The sequence below is a fragment of the Monodelphis domestica genome, chromosome 1 (genome assembly GCF_027887165.1).
Source record: "Monodelphis domestica isolate mMonDom1 chromosome 1, mMonDom1.pri, whole genome shotgun sequence".
Taxonomy (NCBI): domain Eukaryota; kingdom Metazoa; phylum Chordata; class Mammalia; order Didelphimorphia; family Didelphidae; genus Monodelphis; species Monodelphis domestica.
Genome location: NC_077227.1, coordinates 512,554,461 through 512,573,617, shown reverse-complemented (window position 1 = coordinate 512,573,617; position 19,157 = coordinate 512,554,461). Strand labels below are relative to the sequence as shown.

The following is a 19,157-nucleotide window of genomic DNA, read 5'->3' as shown; positions in this document are numbered from 1 at the left end:
CCTTAAAGTCAGGAAGACCTAAATAACTGTGTCATAGTTACAATTTATCCTCTAGAATAACTATTATAATTCACAGCTGCACCAATAGCATTTCCCTCTGGTTTTTTATTTACCTTATGTCTTAGAATCAATACTAAGTATTGGTTCCCAGGCAGAAGAGTAGTAAGGGTTAGACAATGGGGCTTAAGATCCTTTACCCAGGATCACACAGCTAGGAAGTATCTGAGGTCACATTTGAACACAGGACCTCCATTTCTAGACCTGGTTCTCAATTCTCTGAGCCACCTACCTGCCCCCATTTCCCTCTGATTTTTAAGGGAAAACAAGCAAACATTATCTTACCATGAATTAGCCTTTGGAAATCATTCAGAAAGGTCCAGTGGTAGAGTTGTTTTTAAATTGGCCTAATTAAGTTTCTGGATTCTTTGAGGGTTTGACAGGTAGATTGTTCTGCTGTCTTTGAAAACATCTGCAGATTATGGACAGATGCTAAAGTGTAGGTGCAGCCTCTTCCATACCAAAAAACTGGTTTGAATCACCGAATTGATACAAGAATTAGTGGAGAATTAGAAAGGCAGCCGTGAGCTGCCAAGTCTCAGTTTTTTCATCCTGTCATTCTGAGAAGCCCATTCAATTAAGTAACTAACTTTAATTAAGTGTTTACTGTGTTCTGGGCATTGAGGATATGAATCAAAAACCAAGTTCCTATTCTAAAGGAGCTAATATTCTTTTGGGGAGAAACATTATGTAAACAGATGAATGTACACAAAATATTGTTTTTATTAGATCTGTTAATTTTCTGGTAAGGACCTTCACTTGGTGAAGGAATTCTCTCACCAATACAGGTTAATGTTTAGCTCTATACTTTATTCTTTTATTCCTTCCTTCCTTCCTTCCTTCCTTCCTTCCTTCCTTCCTTCCTTCCTTCCTTCCTTCCTTCCTTCCTTCCTTCCTTCCTTCCTTCCTTCCTTCCTTCCTCTCTTCCTTCCTTCCTCCCTCCCTTCCTTCCCTTTACCTTCTATCTTAGAATCAATACCAAATATCAGTTCCAAAGCAGAAGAGCAGTAAGGGTTAGGCAATGGGGGTTAAGTGATTTGCCCAGATCATTCAGCTAGGAAGTATTGAAGAACAGATTATACTTTATTTTATTATCCTAGAATGTTGCATGGGACCCTGAGAAATTAGGTGATTTGCCCAAAGTCATAAAGACAGTGTATAGTAGAGATAGGACCTGAAATCATGTCTTCTAGACTCTATGGGCAATTCTTTCTTCATTCTCTCACACTATATCTCTATAAAAATATACACAGGGTAAATGGGGTCTGAGAGGGACTGGAATTTTCATTTTATTGTGTAGGGAACTCCCAGGTATAAAAATTCTCTCTCTCTATCGATGCAATTCTGCTCCTTTCTGCAAATTATAATCTTGGAGTATTGCTAAGAGCACTGAGTCCCACAGATAGAAATGTCAGAGGCAGGAACTGAACTCTGGCCTTCAGACTTCAAGGTTGACTCCATCCACTATGCTAAACTGCCTATTAGAAAGAATAAATGGAAATATTGGGAAGAGGAGAAGGAAGCACAAATGGTAAGGCAAGCCTTTCCCATCATGTTAGCAAACCTATAGCATGTGTGCTGGAGCATGCTGGAGAGGGGCTGATCCCTTTACCCTCTTCACACATGCCTGAAGAAATTCCTTACTTCACCCTGCTCTCTGCCCAGTAGATCAATGGGAGCACTTCCTTTCTCCCCTGTCTGGGGTAAGGCAGGATGCTCACATGTGGCATGATGTCTGGCCACTTGGACTCTAAAGTCTCTAAAAGATTCACCATCACTGCTAGGAGGTTGCACTGAAGAAGACTAAGAATTCTATGAAATAGCAGTGAGGAGAGATGGCATTCCAGATCTAAGAGGGAGGTCTATGCAAAGGCATGGAGGTGGAAAAGAGAATGCTGTATACAACAAACAGTTCTTAGGCCACTTTGACTTGAATAGAAAGGTCATGAGTGGGAGCAATATGTGACAGTCTGGAAAGACAGACTGGAAACAGATTGTGTAGTACTTTAAATGACAGATTGAGGCAATTTAATTTATCCTAGAAGCAACAGGGAGTCATACCTGCTTCTAGAGAAGGGGAATGGCACCTTCAGGACCTGTGCTTAAGGAATATCAATTTGGCAGTTGTATATAGAATAGACTGGAAAAGATAAAAACTTGAAGCAGGGAGACCAATTAGGAGGCCATTGTAATTATTAAGGCAAGAGGACCTGAACCAAGGTGGTGGTGATGTAACTGGATTTGTTGTCATTTTAATCATGTCTGACTCTTTGTGACCCCATTTGGGTTTTTGTTTGTTTGGCAAAAATTTGGGAGTAGTGTTACGATTTCCTTCCTTCCATCCTTCTCCTGCTCATTTTACAGTTAAAGAAACTGAGGCAAACAGGGTTAAAATGACTCGTCCAGGGTCACAAAGCTAGTAAGGGTCTGAGCCTGAATTTGAACTCTGGTGTTCCTGGTTCCAGACTTGATATTTTAACCAATGGATAAAAAGGGATAAATAGAAGAGATGTTGTGAGGTAGTAACAAGACTTGGCAATTGGTGGACTATTGGAAGAGGAATGACTGAGAATAAAGAGTAGAGGATATTAGGAAGGATGATGTTGCTCTTAGAAGAACTATCTAGTTCTAGAAGTATCTAGGAAGAAGAGGCAAAGGTATCGTGGTCTTCCTGGCTAATTTGGCCTCAAAGACTTCCCAATGCTCACAGAGGTTAGAAGAATAGACTCCCTAGATTGAAGACCAAGTCATTTGGAAGTGGTTATGTACTGTGAATTCAAAAAACACTTACCGAATGCCTACTGACTCCGGGGAGGGACAGAGCATGAGCTAGAGACAAGATTTCATTGATTGTTCTGCCAACTGGTCCTTTGTCCCAAACTTTTCCAGCAAGCTGCCTTCCTCTAGGCTCAAACAGAAATGGAGACCACTCATTTGTACATCAGGATCCCTGTGGGCTGCATTTTGATATTAAAAAAACAAACACTTACCTTCTGTCTTACTATCAATTCCAAGAGAGAAGGGGGGCAAGGGCAAGGCAATTGTGATTAAATGACTTGCCTGGGGTTAAACAGGGGTTAAACATCTAGGAAATGTTTTCAGTTAGATTTGAAATCAGGTCCTCCTGATGTCAATGTTGGTGCTCCATCTCCTGTGCTACCCAGATGACCCTTAACTTGGTTTCAAAATGCATCACACAAGATTTGGAATGTCTGAATTGGACAGGAGCTTAGAGATCATTTAAACTTGAAATTTAAATTTCCAGGGGGACAGTGGTAAGGCATACCCCAGTGGAGTACATAATTTGGTGGAGGTTTGCAAAGAAAATAAGGAACCAGGACCTTCCTGCTCTGACATCCCTGGCTTCTGGCAAAGGCTGTTCTTTAAGGGCTGTAGAGTGTGGTATAGCAAATGGGTATAGCAGAGGCAACTGTGAGAAGAACCTAGGGGAAGGAGCAACAGAGAAAGCAGAAAGAGAGGAAACAGGTACTGTGCTAAGTGCTTTACAAATACCTCATTCGATCCTTACAACTGGGAGGAGGTAGATGTTACCATTTCTCCTATATTTAAATTACATATTTATATTACATTTCCACATTTACATGAGCAGGAAAAGTGGTTGTGATTAGATTAGATTGTTAGTTCCTTCAAGGCAGGGACTGTTTTTTACTTCTTTTTGTAGCTTTGGTACTTTAACACAGTGCCTGGCACATTGTTGTTGTTCAATAGTGCCCAGTTCTTCATGACTCTATTTGGAGTTTTCTTGGCAAAGGTCCTGGAGTAGTTTGTCATTTCCTTTCTCCAGCTCATTTTATAGAAGTGGAAACTGAGGCAAACCAGGCTCAGTGATTTGCCCAAGGTCACACAGCTATTAAGTGTCTGAAGCTAGATTTGATCTCTCTTCCTGACTCCAGATCCAGCCCTCTATGCACTGTGGCGCCACTTAGGGGCTTCCCTTGGAGTCAGAATCTCTGGAGGCAGGGCCCATCCAGATTGTATTATTCCTGATGAGGAGAGGGCAGAGCAGATGGTCAATAGCTTGTGGTAGAAAGAACACTGAATTTGGAGTCTTCTGACTCCAAATTAAATTAATTAAAGGTTAAAATTTTGGCTCTGCCATTTAACTATCCATGTGATTGTGGGTGAGTCACTTCTTCACCTCTCTGGCATGAAATCTTTTCATTTGTAAAATAAAAGAGAGGGATTAACTCAAGAGTTCTTAACCCTAAGGTCTGTGTGCCTGCTGCTTGTTTGTTTGTTTTTTAAAATCTTAATAATTATACTAGCTAGCATTTATATAGTGCTTTAAAGTTTGCCAGGCCCTTTACAAGTATTATCTCATTTTATCCTCATAACCACCCTGGGGGAGGGGGGGTAGGTGCAATTTTTTCTCAATTTTACATGTAAGTTTAAGCCACTTGCCTAGTGTCAGGCACTAAAATATCTGAGGCTGGATCTGAACTCAGATCTTGTATATTCCAAGTCCCGAGGTCTATCTGTTGCCTTACTGAACTGCAACAAATTATCTTGTTATTTGTATTTCAATATAATTTGTTTCCTTTTTAATCTTATGTATTTTATGCTTTAAAAATATTATTCTGAGAAGGGCTCCCTACAACTTTAACAGACTGCCAAAGGAATCCATGATGTCCCCCCCCCCCCCAATGGTTAAGAACTCTCAGGCTAGAAGATCTCTTAAGGCCATCCCTTTTGACTCAAAGGCCAAAGATCCTATGAATTAGGAAAGATCTATAATTCTGAAGTCCCTTCTAGCCTGAGACCTATGATGCTTTGATCCATATTTTACAAAGAATGTAACTTGGTCCCAGAAATGTGGAAGGACTTGGCTAGGGTTGTCCAACTCGTAGGTGGTAGTGGGAAAGAGATCCCAGACTTCCTCCAAACTCCTTTCTTGCCCCACACTGCCTCTCCCCTATCTGCTCTCTCTGCTCTTGTCTGTTAGTCCTAAGGTGGTGTAGGCACTCTATCAACCCAGATGTTATCATTTGTTCCTGCACTGGCTGGATGGTCTGATTCTTTGGTCAGGATGTCTCCTTTTAGCAGTTGCTGTTAGCTCGAGAGGGTGAGCGCCTAGACAGCCTCTGAGCCCCTGTCCTGTGAGTCCCTTTTGACATTATTTTGGACATTTTCTGCAATTAGGTACCTAATAAATACCAGGACAACCAAGAATAGAACCCCAATCTTGGGAGTTAATTGGTGCTTATTTTATGTGGAAGGTAAGCAGAGACAAGGGAACAGTCATCAACAGTTCATAGCAGTGACTCAAATGTTAGAGTGGAACTTAGAAAAAGTTGGGTTCAAATCTCCCCTCTGACGTAGTTACATAGCCAATAATCAGCAAATCCCTTAACCTTGCTGAGTGTTAGTTTCCTCATCTGTGAAATGGGGATAATATGCTTATAGTACTTATCTGACAGGGTTGTGGTGAGGTTCAGGTGAGATAAAATGGGCTAAGTGCTTTGTAAATTTGAAAAGCACTTTATCAACATCAGTTATATTACTATAGGCGTACTCCAGAGTTATTGCAGCTTCCCTTCCAAAAAGACCACTGCAGTAAAGCAAACACCTCAATAAAGTGAGTTACATGAATTTTTTGTTTTTCCTAGGTCATATTAAAGTTGTGTTTACACTACACTGTAGTTCATTAAGTATGCAATCATATTATGTCTAAAAAACAACATGCATACCTTCATTAAAAAATACTTTATTGCTAAAAAATGTTAACCATCTTCTGAGTCTTCAGTGAGTTGTAATTTATTTGCTGGTGGAGGTCTTGCCTCAGTGTTAATAGCTGCTAACTAATTGGGATAGTGGTTGCTGAAGATTTGGGGCAACTGTGGTAATTTTTCAAAATTAGATGAAAATGAAGTTTGCCACATCAATGACTTCCTTTTGCAAAAGATTTCTCTGTAGCATTCAATGCTGTTTGATAACATTTTCCCCACAGTAGGGCTTCTTTGAAATTGGAGTCAATCCTCCTGTGTGTCAACCCTGCTGTGCCTTTATCAACTAATTTTGTTGAATATTCTTCAATGTTGTTGTGGCTTGGGGAATAGGGAGGCCAGAGGAGAGGGAGAGAGATGGGGGAATAGCCAGTTGGAACACACACATTTATGGATTAAGCTGACTGCCTGTCTTATGTGGATGAGGTTTGTGGTGCCCCAAAACAATTACAATAATAACATCAAAGATCATTGGTCACATGGCTAACATGACAGCAAAGGAAAGTAATGAATGCTGGAGGGGATGTGGCAAAGTTGGGGCATTAATGCATTGCTGGTGGAGTTGTGAATTGATCCAGCCATTCTGGAGGGCAGTTTGAAACTATTCCCAAAGGGCGATAAAAGTCTGTCTGCCCTTTGATCCAGCCATAGCACTGATGGGTTTGTAACCCAAATTGATAATAAGGAAAAAGATTTGTACAAGAATATTCATAGCTGCGCTCTTTGTGGTGGCCGAAAATTGGAAAATGAGGGGATGCCCTTTAATTGGGGAATGGCTGAACAATTGTGGTATCTGTTGGTGATGGAATACTATTGTGCTCAAAGAACTGGAAAGACCTCCAGGAACTCATGCAGAGTGAAAGGAGCAGAACCAGGAGAACATTGTACACAGAGATGGATACACTGTGGTACAATCGAATGTAATGGACTTCTCTACTAGTAGAAATGCAATCATATGGGTTGATGGGGATATGGTTGGGGATGTAGACTCTAAATGATCACCCTGATGCAAACATCAACAATATGGAAATAGGTTTTGATCAAAGATGCATGTAAAACCCAATGGAATTGTGCGACAACTATGGGAGGGGCTGGGGGGCAGAGAGGAAAGGAACATGATTCTTGTAACCAAGGAAAAATATTCTAAATTGACTAATTAAATTAAAAAAATAATTGGTCACAGATCTTAACAGATATAATAATAATGAAAAAGTTTGAAATATTGAGAGAATTACTACAGTAGTCGACCAGCAACTACTGCATAAAAGGGAAATCTAAAGGAATGAAATTTTGAGAACAGAAGCTGGAGAGAGGGTTGACAAACTGAGCAACACACAGATCAGATCTTGGGGAGTAACAGCGCAGGCAGATTCCTGTTATCTTCCTTTGTAGGGTATACAGTGAAGGAAGAAAAAAATAGCCAAGAATATGTGGAATCAGGTGTGAGGTTAGCAACCAGTAGAAGATAAAGTACCACTGGCAGAATTGGGAGATAAAACTCCAAGTGCAGATTGCACTGGCTGGCAGTCAGGTGAGAAGGGAAGAAAAGAATAAAGAAAGAAGATCTTTAGAGAACACAATGGAGCTCCATAGAGGGAGCGATTCCTTGGCATGCAGCCAAGTTCCAAGTGAGAGAGAAAAGGAAGGTAAGAGGCAGGATCTGGCTGTTCCTCTCTTTTTATTAAGGTAATGAGGTAAGAGGTACGTAATGCATATGCAACAGCACACAGTGGATTTACATTGGCTTGAATAGTTAATGATGTACAAGATAGGGGCATGGGTAAGAGCCCTCGATTTCCAAACTCCCAGAACAAAGACCGCATGGCCTGCTCATAAATGATGCATTGGAATGCTGTTTGACCAGGCCAGAGCTAAGCCCTCTGTGGCTCAAGCCCAGAGATTCTTCTGGCCTCTGAGCTGTCTCATTAACTGCTCTGACCAAGTATAATATAATATCAATACATCAACCACATTTTCCAGATATATATGCCTGGAATCCTACAATTACCAGAATGTGATATGGAGGCACTATGTGAGCACATACTTTTGGGAAAATGGTGCCAATAGACTTGCTTGACACAGGGCTGCTGTATACCTTCACTTTTTAAAAAACACACACAGACACACACATACACACACAAACCCAACCTACAATATTTTCAAAGTTCAATTCATAGTCAAATGGTAAAGGGACCTGAAAGATCTGTGGGTCAGAAGTCTGAATTTGAGCAGAATTCAAAGAGATGGAAGAAGATCTATCCACATGGCTTTCTAGAAGTAATCTCACTTCTCTGAACTTCCATTTTTCCTTCTAGAAAATCAACGAGTTGGACTACTTGACCTTGAAAATCCCTTTTTGTAAAGAAGTATATGGAAGGAAAATTGGTCTCAGATTCAGTAAGACCCAAGTTCAAGTCTTTATTTTTTTAAACACTTACCTTCTGTCTTGGAATCAATACTGTATATTGGTTCCAAGGCAGAAGAGTGGTAAGGGTTAGGCAATGGGGGTTAAGTAACTTGTTGGGCAGTGTCTGAGGCCAGATTTGAACCTAGGAGCTCCCATCTCTAGGCCTGGCTCTCAGTTCACTGAGCTACCCAGTTGTCCCCCTAAGTTCAAGTCTTAATTTTGGCTCAGATTGGTTGTATGACCTTGGACAAGTCATATAACCCCTGATTATCCCCTCACCCCAACCCACTTCCCCACTGGAAGCTCTCCAAGACAGAATAATTGTAGAACAGTTACTAATCTGAAATGGCAAAGGGAGTCTTCCTCATTGGGATGTATCTTGGAACAATGTCTGACATATGGTAGGCTTTGGATGAACATTTGTTAAATTGAAGAGTTGGTTTCCCTTTAGTGCCTGGGAAAACTTGAGTGGGGTAATCACACACTACTAACACACCACTCACCACTTAACTCTACCTGAGAGGGAAAACAGATTCTGAGTCTTACCAGAATAGTCAAATCCCTGTCTATCCTTCCCATGTCCTCTCCTCTCATCCTTTACTCTTCCCCCTGTTCCCTTTTTTCCTTTCCCGCTCTTTCCCCCTCAGTATCAGATGCTCTGGATACCCCCTTTTCTCCCCATTTAGCCTCATTGCCTCCCTTCTTTGTGTCTATGAAGGAGACTGTGGGAAAATTTTGTTATCTTTTATGCTCTGGTTTCCTGTGTGCTTTAGAAACCTTAGCACTCTTGGGTCAGAGGGGTTGGGGTTCTGCTAAACATAGCCTTGTGTCTGGTATAGCAGGAAAGCCAAGAGCAGAGTACTTCTTCAAAGACAGTAGAACAAACAGAAATAGAACCCAGGTGTGGTGATAAGCAGTCATTTCCTCCCCAGCCTTCTCCCTTCCCCCAATGCCCTACCTTATATAGAATGTTGGCTTCCAAGTCAACTATGTCTGCTGGATGGTAGCAAAGGTACCTGGAGCCTAGGTTGGATAGGACTCCTGTGTCAGGGCAAGGAGAGGGTTGGTTCATTTTTATTCTGAAACTTTTCAGGGACTTTTGCCCATATTTCCCTTTACTCCTGTGACTATTTCTTTCCTCATGAGGTCCTGGCTGCCTTGGTTGTGCTTAGGAAATACAATTCTTCTCTAAGATGTTCAGAGAATCCTAGATCTAGAGCTGGAAGGCACCCCAAAGCCATCTAGCATCAACTCCTCTTTCTACAGATGAGGAAAATAAATGTAAGGGAGGTTATGGGATGTTCCCAAGGTCAACCAGAGGTATTCTCAGGTCCCATATGCTATATCCACTTCATCATAGTCTCTGAAAATTAGAAGTTGGGTTTTTTTTCTTGGTATTTGATTTTCCCCAGCTCCAAAAGAATGTAAGCCTCTTGAGGGCAGGGACAATTTTCAGTTTTAACTTGTTACTCCCAGTGCCTATCACAGTGCCTGGCACTTAACGAGTATTTTCTTTTAACCCCTGCCTTCTGTCTTAAAATTATATCAGTATCAGTTCCGAGATAGAAGATCGGTAGAGGCTAGACAACTGGAATTAAGTGACTTGCCCAACATCACAAATCTAGGAAGTATCTGAGGTCAGACTTGAACCAATTCCAGGCCTTGCTTTCTATCCACTGAGCCACCTAGCTGCCCCTTAATGAGTGTCTAATAAACATTTAGTACATTGAACTGAATATTATTTTACTCAGTGAAGAAAACTTTACAAAAATCCTGTTGCAGTGGGATAAGAAGCTTACACATTTCTTCTACATTTTTTCAAGCAGCTGAAATCCTACCCATTTTTCCAGACCCAGCTCAAATGACACCTTTTCCATATAGCCTTCCATACCCTACCCCTACCTCACCTAGGCAAAAGCAATTCCTCCCTCAATCAATAAACATTTATTAAGTATTTATTCATGCAATTAGGTGGCACAGTTGATAGACTATAGGGCTTGTAGTCATCTTCTTGAGTTCCAGTCTGGCCTCAGCAGTTTATTAGCTCTGTGACCTTGGGCATGCCACTTAACTATGTTTGCCTCAGTTTCCTCATCTGTCAAATGAGCTAGAGAAGGAAATGGCAAATAACTCCAATATATTTGCCAAGAAAACTTCAAATGGAGTCATGAATAATTGGATACAACTGAAAATGACTGAACAACAACAAAATACTTATGTCTCAGGTACTGAGCTAAGGCTCACCCCATCACTCATGCTGGACTTACAGAGGCTGGGAGTTTACATTTTATTAGAGTTGAAAGATATGTACAACAATTTATACACTAAATAAAAACAAAATAATTTTTTTTATTTGATGAGAGGTAAGGATCAAGAAAGACCTGTTTTTAAGGAAGTGGCAACTGAGCTAAACCCTGAAAGAAGCAAGTGATTATTTAAGAGGTGGAGATGAAGAGGGGTGAGGGCTAGAGGCAAAAGATGGAACCCTAGAGGATTTTGTTCAGTCTCCTCTTTTGCCCTTTTAACTACTTTGCTAATGTTATTCAGTTGTTTTAGTTGTGTTCAAATTTTTGTGACCTCATTTGGGATTTTCTTGGCAAAGGTACTGTGGAGCAATTTGCAGTTGTCTTCTTTAGTGTTTTCCCATTTTTACAGATGAGGATGCTAAAGCAGATAGGGTTAAGTGACTTACCTAAGGTCACACAGGTAGTGAGTGTCTGAGGTAGGATTTAAACTCATGAAGATGAGTCCTTCTGAATCCAAACGCAGTGCTCTATTTACTGTACCACCTAACTGTCCTTTCCAACCTCTACCTTATTTTGTAGCTCATTTGTGCCCACAAATTATAGAGAGAGCATAGTAGCATAGTTGACTGGGCATAGACTTGTAAGTCAGGAAGTCTTAGTTCAAACTTTGTCTCTGACATTTACCGACTGAGTGACCACAGGCAAGGCACTCAGACTCAATTTCCTCATCTATAAAATGAAAATAATAGCTGTACTACAATCTCATGGGATCACTGTGGATTCAAATGAATTAAGAGATGTCAAGTACTTTGGAAACTGTACAATGCTATATAAATGTCAGTTATATCACTATTTCCCTTATTAGAATCCTATTGCATTCAAGAAAGAAGCTTGGACATTTCTTCTGTGTTTTCTCCAGTAGTTGAAATCCTCCCCATTCTGTAAGCTATAGGCTCTTTGAGGACAGAGATGGAATCATATGTTTCCATAGTGCCTGGCCATGGTAGGCAATCAATAAATATTTGTTGAATTAAATTATGAGTTCCTTGAGGCCAGGAACTATTTTTTTTTTGCTTTTCTTGGTTTCCCCAGAATTTAGGGAGAAGCCTGGCACATAGTAGGTACTTCATAAATGCTTATTGATGATGTGAATTTCAGTCAGTAAATGTTTAGTAAGTGCCAACTATGTGACCCTCAAGAAACTCACAATTTAATGGGGGTAAAACCCGTAAGGGCAGGGACTATTTCATTTTTGTCTCCATCCCCAGGGTCTAGCATGGTGCCTGGAACACAATAGAAACTCAATAACTGTTTACTGAGTGTTGAATAAATAATAATAATACCACCTAGCATTTATATAGTTCATCAGATTTTGCAAAGCACATGACCAAACTAGTAAGCTAGGAAAAATTTCTGCCACCAAACTAAGGGAATTTTCAACCATGAAATTCTCCTGGTTGGTGGTTAAAAAGATCTCCCAGCATTTTGAGAGTTCTGCAAAATCTCCTTTTCACAGCAAAAAAAAATAGTTTGGGCAAGGAAAGTAGACAGATAACCCAAGTCCTTCTGATTTCAGGCCTGGCTCTCTATCTATTGTGCAACCTAGCTGTTTATTAAAGCTATATATAAGAGGCAGCTAGGTTGCACAATAGATAGCCAGGCCTGAAATCAGAAGAACTTGAGTTCAAATCTGTCTTCAGACACTTCCAAGCTGTGTGATTCTGGGCAAGCAAATTGACCCCAAATTACCTGCCCCTTCCCACTCTTCTGCCTTCGAACTGATACTTAGTATTGATTTTAAGACTAGGAAAGGAAGAAAGGAAGGAAGAAAGAGAGAAAGAGAAAGAAAGAAAGTAGACCCAAACAGGAATCAGCAGGAACTTTATCATGTTTAAGAGAGTGCACCAGGGCTGGAAAACCCTGTGTCTCAACTTCTTGGTAGCCTTTCTAATGGTGGGAAACCTCACAGTCACCAGGCCTGCCTTTCCCTATTCAGTGCACTAGGCAACTCACCAAACATAGTTTAGTCACCAAACATGGTATAGTTCCTACTGTGTAGAGAGAGCATCATCCCAGACTGAGAGGCTAGAGGCTAGAGTTTATCATTTAGGAGAAGTTACTTACACAAATTTCTTTCCTTCCTTCCTTCCTTCCTTCCTTCCTTCCTTCCTTCCTTCCTTCCTTCCTTCCTTCCTTCCTTCCTTGCTTCCTTCCTTCCTTCCTTCCTTCCTTCCTTCCTTCCTTCCTTCCTTCCTTCCTTCCTTCCTTCCTTCCTTCCTCTCTTTCTCTCTTTCCTAATCTTATAATCAATACTAAGTATCATTTCCCTCATCTCTAAAACGAGATAAATGACTAGGGCCCTCTTCTACTTCTGTTGGGAGACTCTGGGGAGGTCACTTGTGTCCAGAGCTTATCAGACTTTAGAAATCAATACTGGGGGAGTGGGGGTGGGAATCCCACCATATTTATTAGTGACTTCCCTTTCTGTTTGATTGATTGCCCTCTACCCTTTGACATTCTTCCCCCTTTAGGTTTTCTTGAAACCACAACTCTCCTGGTTCTCCTCCTACCTTTCTGATTGTTCCTCTCTGTCTTTTTAGCTGAGCTTTTTAGCTCCTCCAGATCACTCCCTGTAACCACAGGCATCCAGCATAGCTCCTCTCTGGACCCTCTCCTCTTCTTCCAGTGGAATTGGGGATGGAAAACAAAGGCTTTCCTCACAAAAGATGCTCACTAAGTACTTGATGATTTGGAAAGCTGGTTAAAGTCAACCTCTTGCTGACTCCTTCCCTTGCAAGTCAGTGGGGATGTACTTGCAGAGGTGGGGAAGAAGTTGGTCCAGTGATTTGTCTATTAAGCCCAGATCCTGATTGAAGCTCCAGACTGGAGATTGAAAGGATCTTGGAAATTAGGCCTCTACCTGTAACATTACTTCAAAAGACAATGTCAATGGGAAGCACCTTCTGTGTAACTAAAAAGCGATTGCCAATTAGTTGTTAGGCAGCTCAAATTCCCTTTCTGATGGGAATGAACTCATTTCAGAGAACACAGAAAGTAAGAGGGGAAGTGGTTCAGATTTAAAATAAAATTCATCACGTCCTAACCATTGGTCTGCCCACAAGATTAATGTTATGACCAAAATACCCTTCTTTTTGGTCCCCCTATTTAGAGTCAGAAAATACTACAAGACTGAGACAATTGAGACTGGGGTGGTATTTTAAAGTGAAAAAAGTAAGACCTAGGACTTGTTAGTCTTTCATTTTTGAAAAGGATCAATATCATACAAAGGTGGAATCTTGATCTAAGTGTGAGTTGGAATTAAGTGAGGCAGAGTTATACAGAGTTGTTGGCCTCATTCTCTCTTCCAGTATCATTGAAGCCCAGTGGTATTGGTTTCAAGGCAGAAGAGTGGTAAGGGTTAGGCAATGATGGTTAAGTGACTTGCCCAGGGTCACACAGCTAGGAAGAGTATGAGGCCAAATTTCAACCTAGACCTACTATCTATAGGCCTAGCTCTTAATCCATTGACCTGCCTAGCTATCCCCAATGAATAGGATTTTGATAGGAGGAAATGGGGATGGAGAGAGGACATTCTAGACAAGGGGAATAGCATAAGCATAGACATAGAGGGAAACAACATTTTCTGAAAATAATCCACTCTTGCCTGAGTGAGGAAGGTGTACCTCCCTAATATCAGTAGGTAATGCGGAGTAGTAAAAATAGCACTAATCTTTGAAGTCATAGGAGACCTGGGTTCAAATTTCACCTTAAACATTTACTGGTTGTGTGACCATGAGCCACTGAAGTCAAGTTTCTTTTTCTACCTAACGGATATATAGTTCCTGTGGTATTTACCCCACAAAGTTGTTGTGAGGATCAAGTGACACAATGTACATAGAGCACTAAACAACTTAAATGTTCTAAATAAATATTATATGTTATTAGTGACTAGGATACTGAAGTCCAAAGAGATTAAATAATTTGTCCAAGGTTATGAGGTGATAAATAATAGAGACAGGATTTGAGACTAGTCATTTTGAGTCCAAATCTAGTGTTCTTTCTATGGACTTTTTCGATAGTCTACTTCTTTCTATAGTCTACTTTCCAAGGGCTTTGAGTAGATGTCAAGTTTATTTTTGGATTCACTAGAGATTTTATATATGTACTTATATAGCATTCCTTCTATTATTCTCTCAACTTACACTCTCATTAAATGGGTTTGTTCTCCAAAAGGTGCCATTACTTTCAGGTTCAAAGATATGGTTTATAGATCTGCACCTCCCAAAACTATAACTCATGAGCCCCTACTGGTGTATTTCACATTAACTATCACCCAGTGGACACAATTTGCTCAAAGCAAAGGCATTTTTTAGGATGTTATGGTAAAAACAATACCTACAAAACATTCTCCACATAATTATAGGGTATATTCTCCCACAAATACAGCATTCATGGGAAGATTGGGTATAAACTTAAAGTGAAGCATGCATGAAGAAAATTCATTCTTGTGGTACTACAGACAGGCCCTTGTTTTCTTTTTCTTTTTTTTTCCCTGAAGTCCTCAGAAAGCTCACTTCTTGATTTTTAGGGAAAATTCTTCCTTCAACCTCTGGTCATCTTCTCTGCTTCCAGAAGACTTATTTTCCCTTGAAACAAATTCCTCCCTTGACTGATTGCGTCTGTGACTAGAGTATGTTTCTCTACTTCTTGCTGGATACATTTCAATGGTGCCTCAAACTCTGTCAAACTGATTACCTGCTCAACTTCTGGAGACAGAATCCCTCTATTGGTCAAATAACTCTGATGCCATGGTTGATTGGGGACAGGAGAGAAAACCTCATTGCCTTCTGGTATAGGCACAAGGATCATACTACACAAAATTGCTTCCAATCTGGACTCACTCAAACCAATAAACTATATCAGCTGACTCCAGCTCTATCAGGCTTAGCTATCTAAAGGAGAGGTATAGCCAAATTTCATCTTTGCTCCCATTTCAATTCAATCATAGAAGAAGACTTATTCTATGCTAGGGAACTCTGGAGGTAGGTGCATCTCCACAATTCATTTAATATCTCATTCACATTAACATCTTTTTACCCCTGTTATCTCTCTTTTGCTTTCTTTGACTGCAGCTACTGGAGGGGTAGTGATGGTATTCAATGAACAAAAGAACATCTATTCCCCACCCCATGCTTATTGAAATACATGTTACTTTGATAGGTTTCAGACTCCTAGAGGGAATGGATGGCTTCAAAAGTCTTTTTATCTCCAATATTTAACACTGTAAATGACTGAATTGCTTAAAGCCAGATAAGGATGTCCTGCAAGCAGAAAGGTTCTATGTGGCCTCTTTCCCCTGCCATTTCTTCAAGTCCTTCCATCTCTGCCTCACTCCTATTGTTTGGCTTTGTCTTGGCTTCCAGGGTCCTCCTTCCTGGTCATTCCTTCAACTTTCTTTTTTCTACTGTCTTACTCTTCCCTCATCCTGCTCGTCTCTGTTTTGAAACTGCATTACATACTGTCTCCTTTCCTGGCAGCTGCCTCTGTCAAGCCTGGCACTTCTGTCTCTGAGTACAGTGTGGGAGTGGGAGTGACTGTGACAGAGCTAAGTCATCAGCATCTGGTAGAGAGCTGAGAAAACCTTGGAGGCAGGACGTACTGTATTCATTCATTCAACAAGCATTTATTAAGCTAAGCATCTATTATGTGCAAGGTACTGTGCTAGAGGTACAAAGACTTCAATCTTTACATTATGATAGGAGGCAAACAGCAATGCTTTTATGGACAATATTAAATGTATCCAAAATGAAGGAGAAATAATGGAAGGAAGGCACTAATCATTGGGAGATTTAAAATAGTCTTCATGTTCCTCATGTAGAAGTTGACATTTGAGCAGAACCTTGAAGGAAACTTGTGTGTCCAATCAACCAGAAGTACAGTTTCCCAAGTCTTAGTTCTGTTTGTTTTTTAAACTCTTACCTTCTGTTTTAGATCAGTACTAAGTATTGGTTTCAAGGCAGAAGAATGGTAAGGGCCAGGCAAATGGGGTTAAGTGACACACAACTAGGAAGAGTATGAGGCCAAATTTTAACCTAGGACCTCCCATCTCTAGGTCTGGATTTCTATCTAGTTGCCCCTAGTACAGTTTTAATAGCTTTAAAGCTATGCTAAGACTTTTGGGATGCCCTGTATTTATTATGCATTTGCTATGGGTCAGGACATATAAAGACAAAATGAAATAGTTGCTTTCCTTAAAGTGCTTAGATTTTGAGGAGCCAATGTGTAGAAATATATAAGTCACTTTAACCTCTGTTTGCCTTAATCCACTGGAGAAGGAAATGGCAAGCATTCTAGTATCTTTGGCAAGAAGGGTTCATGGACAGCATTGTCATATTATGGTCCACAGGGTCATGAAGAGTCAGACACACCTGAACATTAACAACAAGTGCTTTGGACAGGTTAGGTTTGAGATGCTCATAGGACATCCATTTTGCAAGTTCCAGTTGGCACGGGGATGTGTGGGACTGAAGCTCAGGATATAGGTTTGTGAGGCATCTTCATAGAAATTATATGTAAAGTCATGGCATCTTATGAGGCCACATAGAGAGAGCAGAGAGGCAAGAGAAAGAAGAGTGAGGCCTGAGCCTTGGGTCACATACATGGGAAGGACATGGGATATGGATGATAATCCAGCAAAAGAGACTGAGAAGTAATGTTCAGATATGTAGGAGGAAATCCGAAAAAGATCAATGCCATGAAAACTCAGATAGGAGAAGATCTTAGAAGAGAGAATGAGGAATGAGTGTATTCCAGGCAGCTGGTACAAAGGCATGGAGACAGAGGATCATTGTCATGAATGGAGTAAAACAAGTAGGTCAGAATGACTAGATTGTAGAATGTGCGAAGGGCAGAAATTTGAGGCAAGGAAGATTGGGAAGTTAGATTGAAGCATCATGAGAAGAGCCTCAAATACCAAACAAACAAAAAAGGAATTGCATTTGATCTTAGAGACATTTTGGAACCTAAGGAGGTTCCTGAATAGGGTAGAAACATAGTTAGAATCATGCTTTGGGAATAGTAATTTGGCAATGTGTGTAGGATGGATAAGAGATAGAAGAGACTTGAGAGAGATTCTCTTGGTGACTCCATCAGATACTATGAGTTTACTTCCTTCTATGAAGATACCTCACAAATCTACTTCAATCTGAGCTTCAAACAACCACTGCCAATTGGTTATTGCAAAATGGATGTCCTATGAGCATCTCAAACCTAACATGTCTAAAGCACCAGATGTGAGAGTTACACACAGGCTGTTGTATAAACACATTCAGCAGATCACTTAAACTTTCTGGCAGAACCAGGAGAACATTCCATACAGCAACACAAATACTGTTTAAAGAATAACTTGTATATTTATCTGCCTCTAGAGAAAGAAGTGATAAACAGGAACAAGCAAGACATAGCTTAATATATACGTCTATCTTTTTGTCAAACAATGCCTTCTCTAGTGAGGAGAAGGGAGGATTGGAGGGAGATATCTGGAAATTTTAATATAATAAACAAATTAATTAAAAATTTAAAATAAAAATTTCTGGGTTTCAGTTTCCTCATGTAAAATGAGATTGAACTAGATATTCCCCAAATTCTTTTTTATCCTCAATTTCTATTCCGTGGCTTATATCGTATGAATTTACCTCAATTTTCCTCATCTGTAAAGTAGAAAGGATCATTTTTCTACACCTCTGCTTTCTAGTGGAAGCTTTGAGGGCTAGAGATGACCCTTGAGGGTGTGGAGCTCTGAGTTTGTTCCCCATGGGGAGGCAGTACTGGAGTTAATGGGGTCAAGAGCTGCTCTGCAATGAGTCTCATTGGAGCTCCTCCCTTTGTTGTCTCCTAACAGGACTGAGATGTGCTGGCCCTAGCTGTCTTCTGGCAGTATGTCTGGGGTGTCTGAGCCCCTGAGCCGAGTGAGAGTGGGCACCCTGCGCAGGCCCGAGGTCCCCCCAGAGCCTGTTGTGGTGGTGCCCGTGGATGTAGAGAAGGAGGATGTACGAATTCTCAAGGTCTGCTTCTACAGCAACAGCTTCAACCCTGGAAAGAACTTCAAGCTGGTCAAGTGTACTGTGCAGACAGAGATCCAGGTAAGAACCAGGGATGGGTAAGGTAGTATTAAAGCAGGGTACAATGGAAAGAGGTTTAGAGTCAGAAGTCCTGGGTTCAAATTCCACCTTTGGTTCTTAATGTTTCTGTGAACTTTGACTAGATTCAACCCCTCTGGGTCCCAGTTTCCATATCTGAAAAATGAAGAGGATGGCTTAGATGACTTTTAAGATTACTTTTAGCTTTCCAACCTTTGATCCTTTCTTTCCTTTGAGCAGACAGACCCAGCTCAACTGCCCTGGCTCAGATTTTTCCATACCTGGGAAGAGGTAGCTAGAATTTGCAGTCATTTCCTTCTCCAGACTTGGCCTCCATGTTTATTGGGCTCATTTCCTCTCTTTGTCAAAGAATTTGATTCTAAGATAGTTCTGTTACTATGGCATACTAGACAAATGGTCCTTTGGCCTCTGCCTCCATATCTCCAAGGAGAGTAAACCCACCACCTCTTGAGTCAACTCTCATTGTTTTTCCTGACATCAAATCCAAGTTTTCTTCATTTAACTTCCACCTTTTGTTCTGGTTCTACCCTTCTGGGACTAAACA

General features: G+C 40.7%; 1 protein-coding gene across 8 annotated transcripts in view; it reads left to right on the top strand.

The window, feature by feature from the left end:
• PTK2B (protein tyrosine kinase 2 beta) overlaps positions 1-19,157 on the top strand; it is a 170,014-nt gene that overhangs the window by 77,747 nt on the left and 73,110 nt on the right. For all 8 annotated transcript variants that reach the window (XM_056813097.1, XM_056813095.1, XM_056813094.1 and 5 more), the window contains one exon: positions 18,355-18,595. In XM_056813097.1, coding sequence (XP_056669075.1) covers positions 18,392-18,595 — 204 coding nt within the window. In that variant the 5' untranslated portion in view covers positions 18,355-18,391. The remainder of the gene's footprint in view (positions 1-18,354; positions 18,596-19,157) is intronic.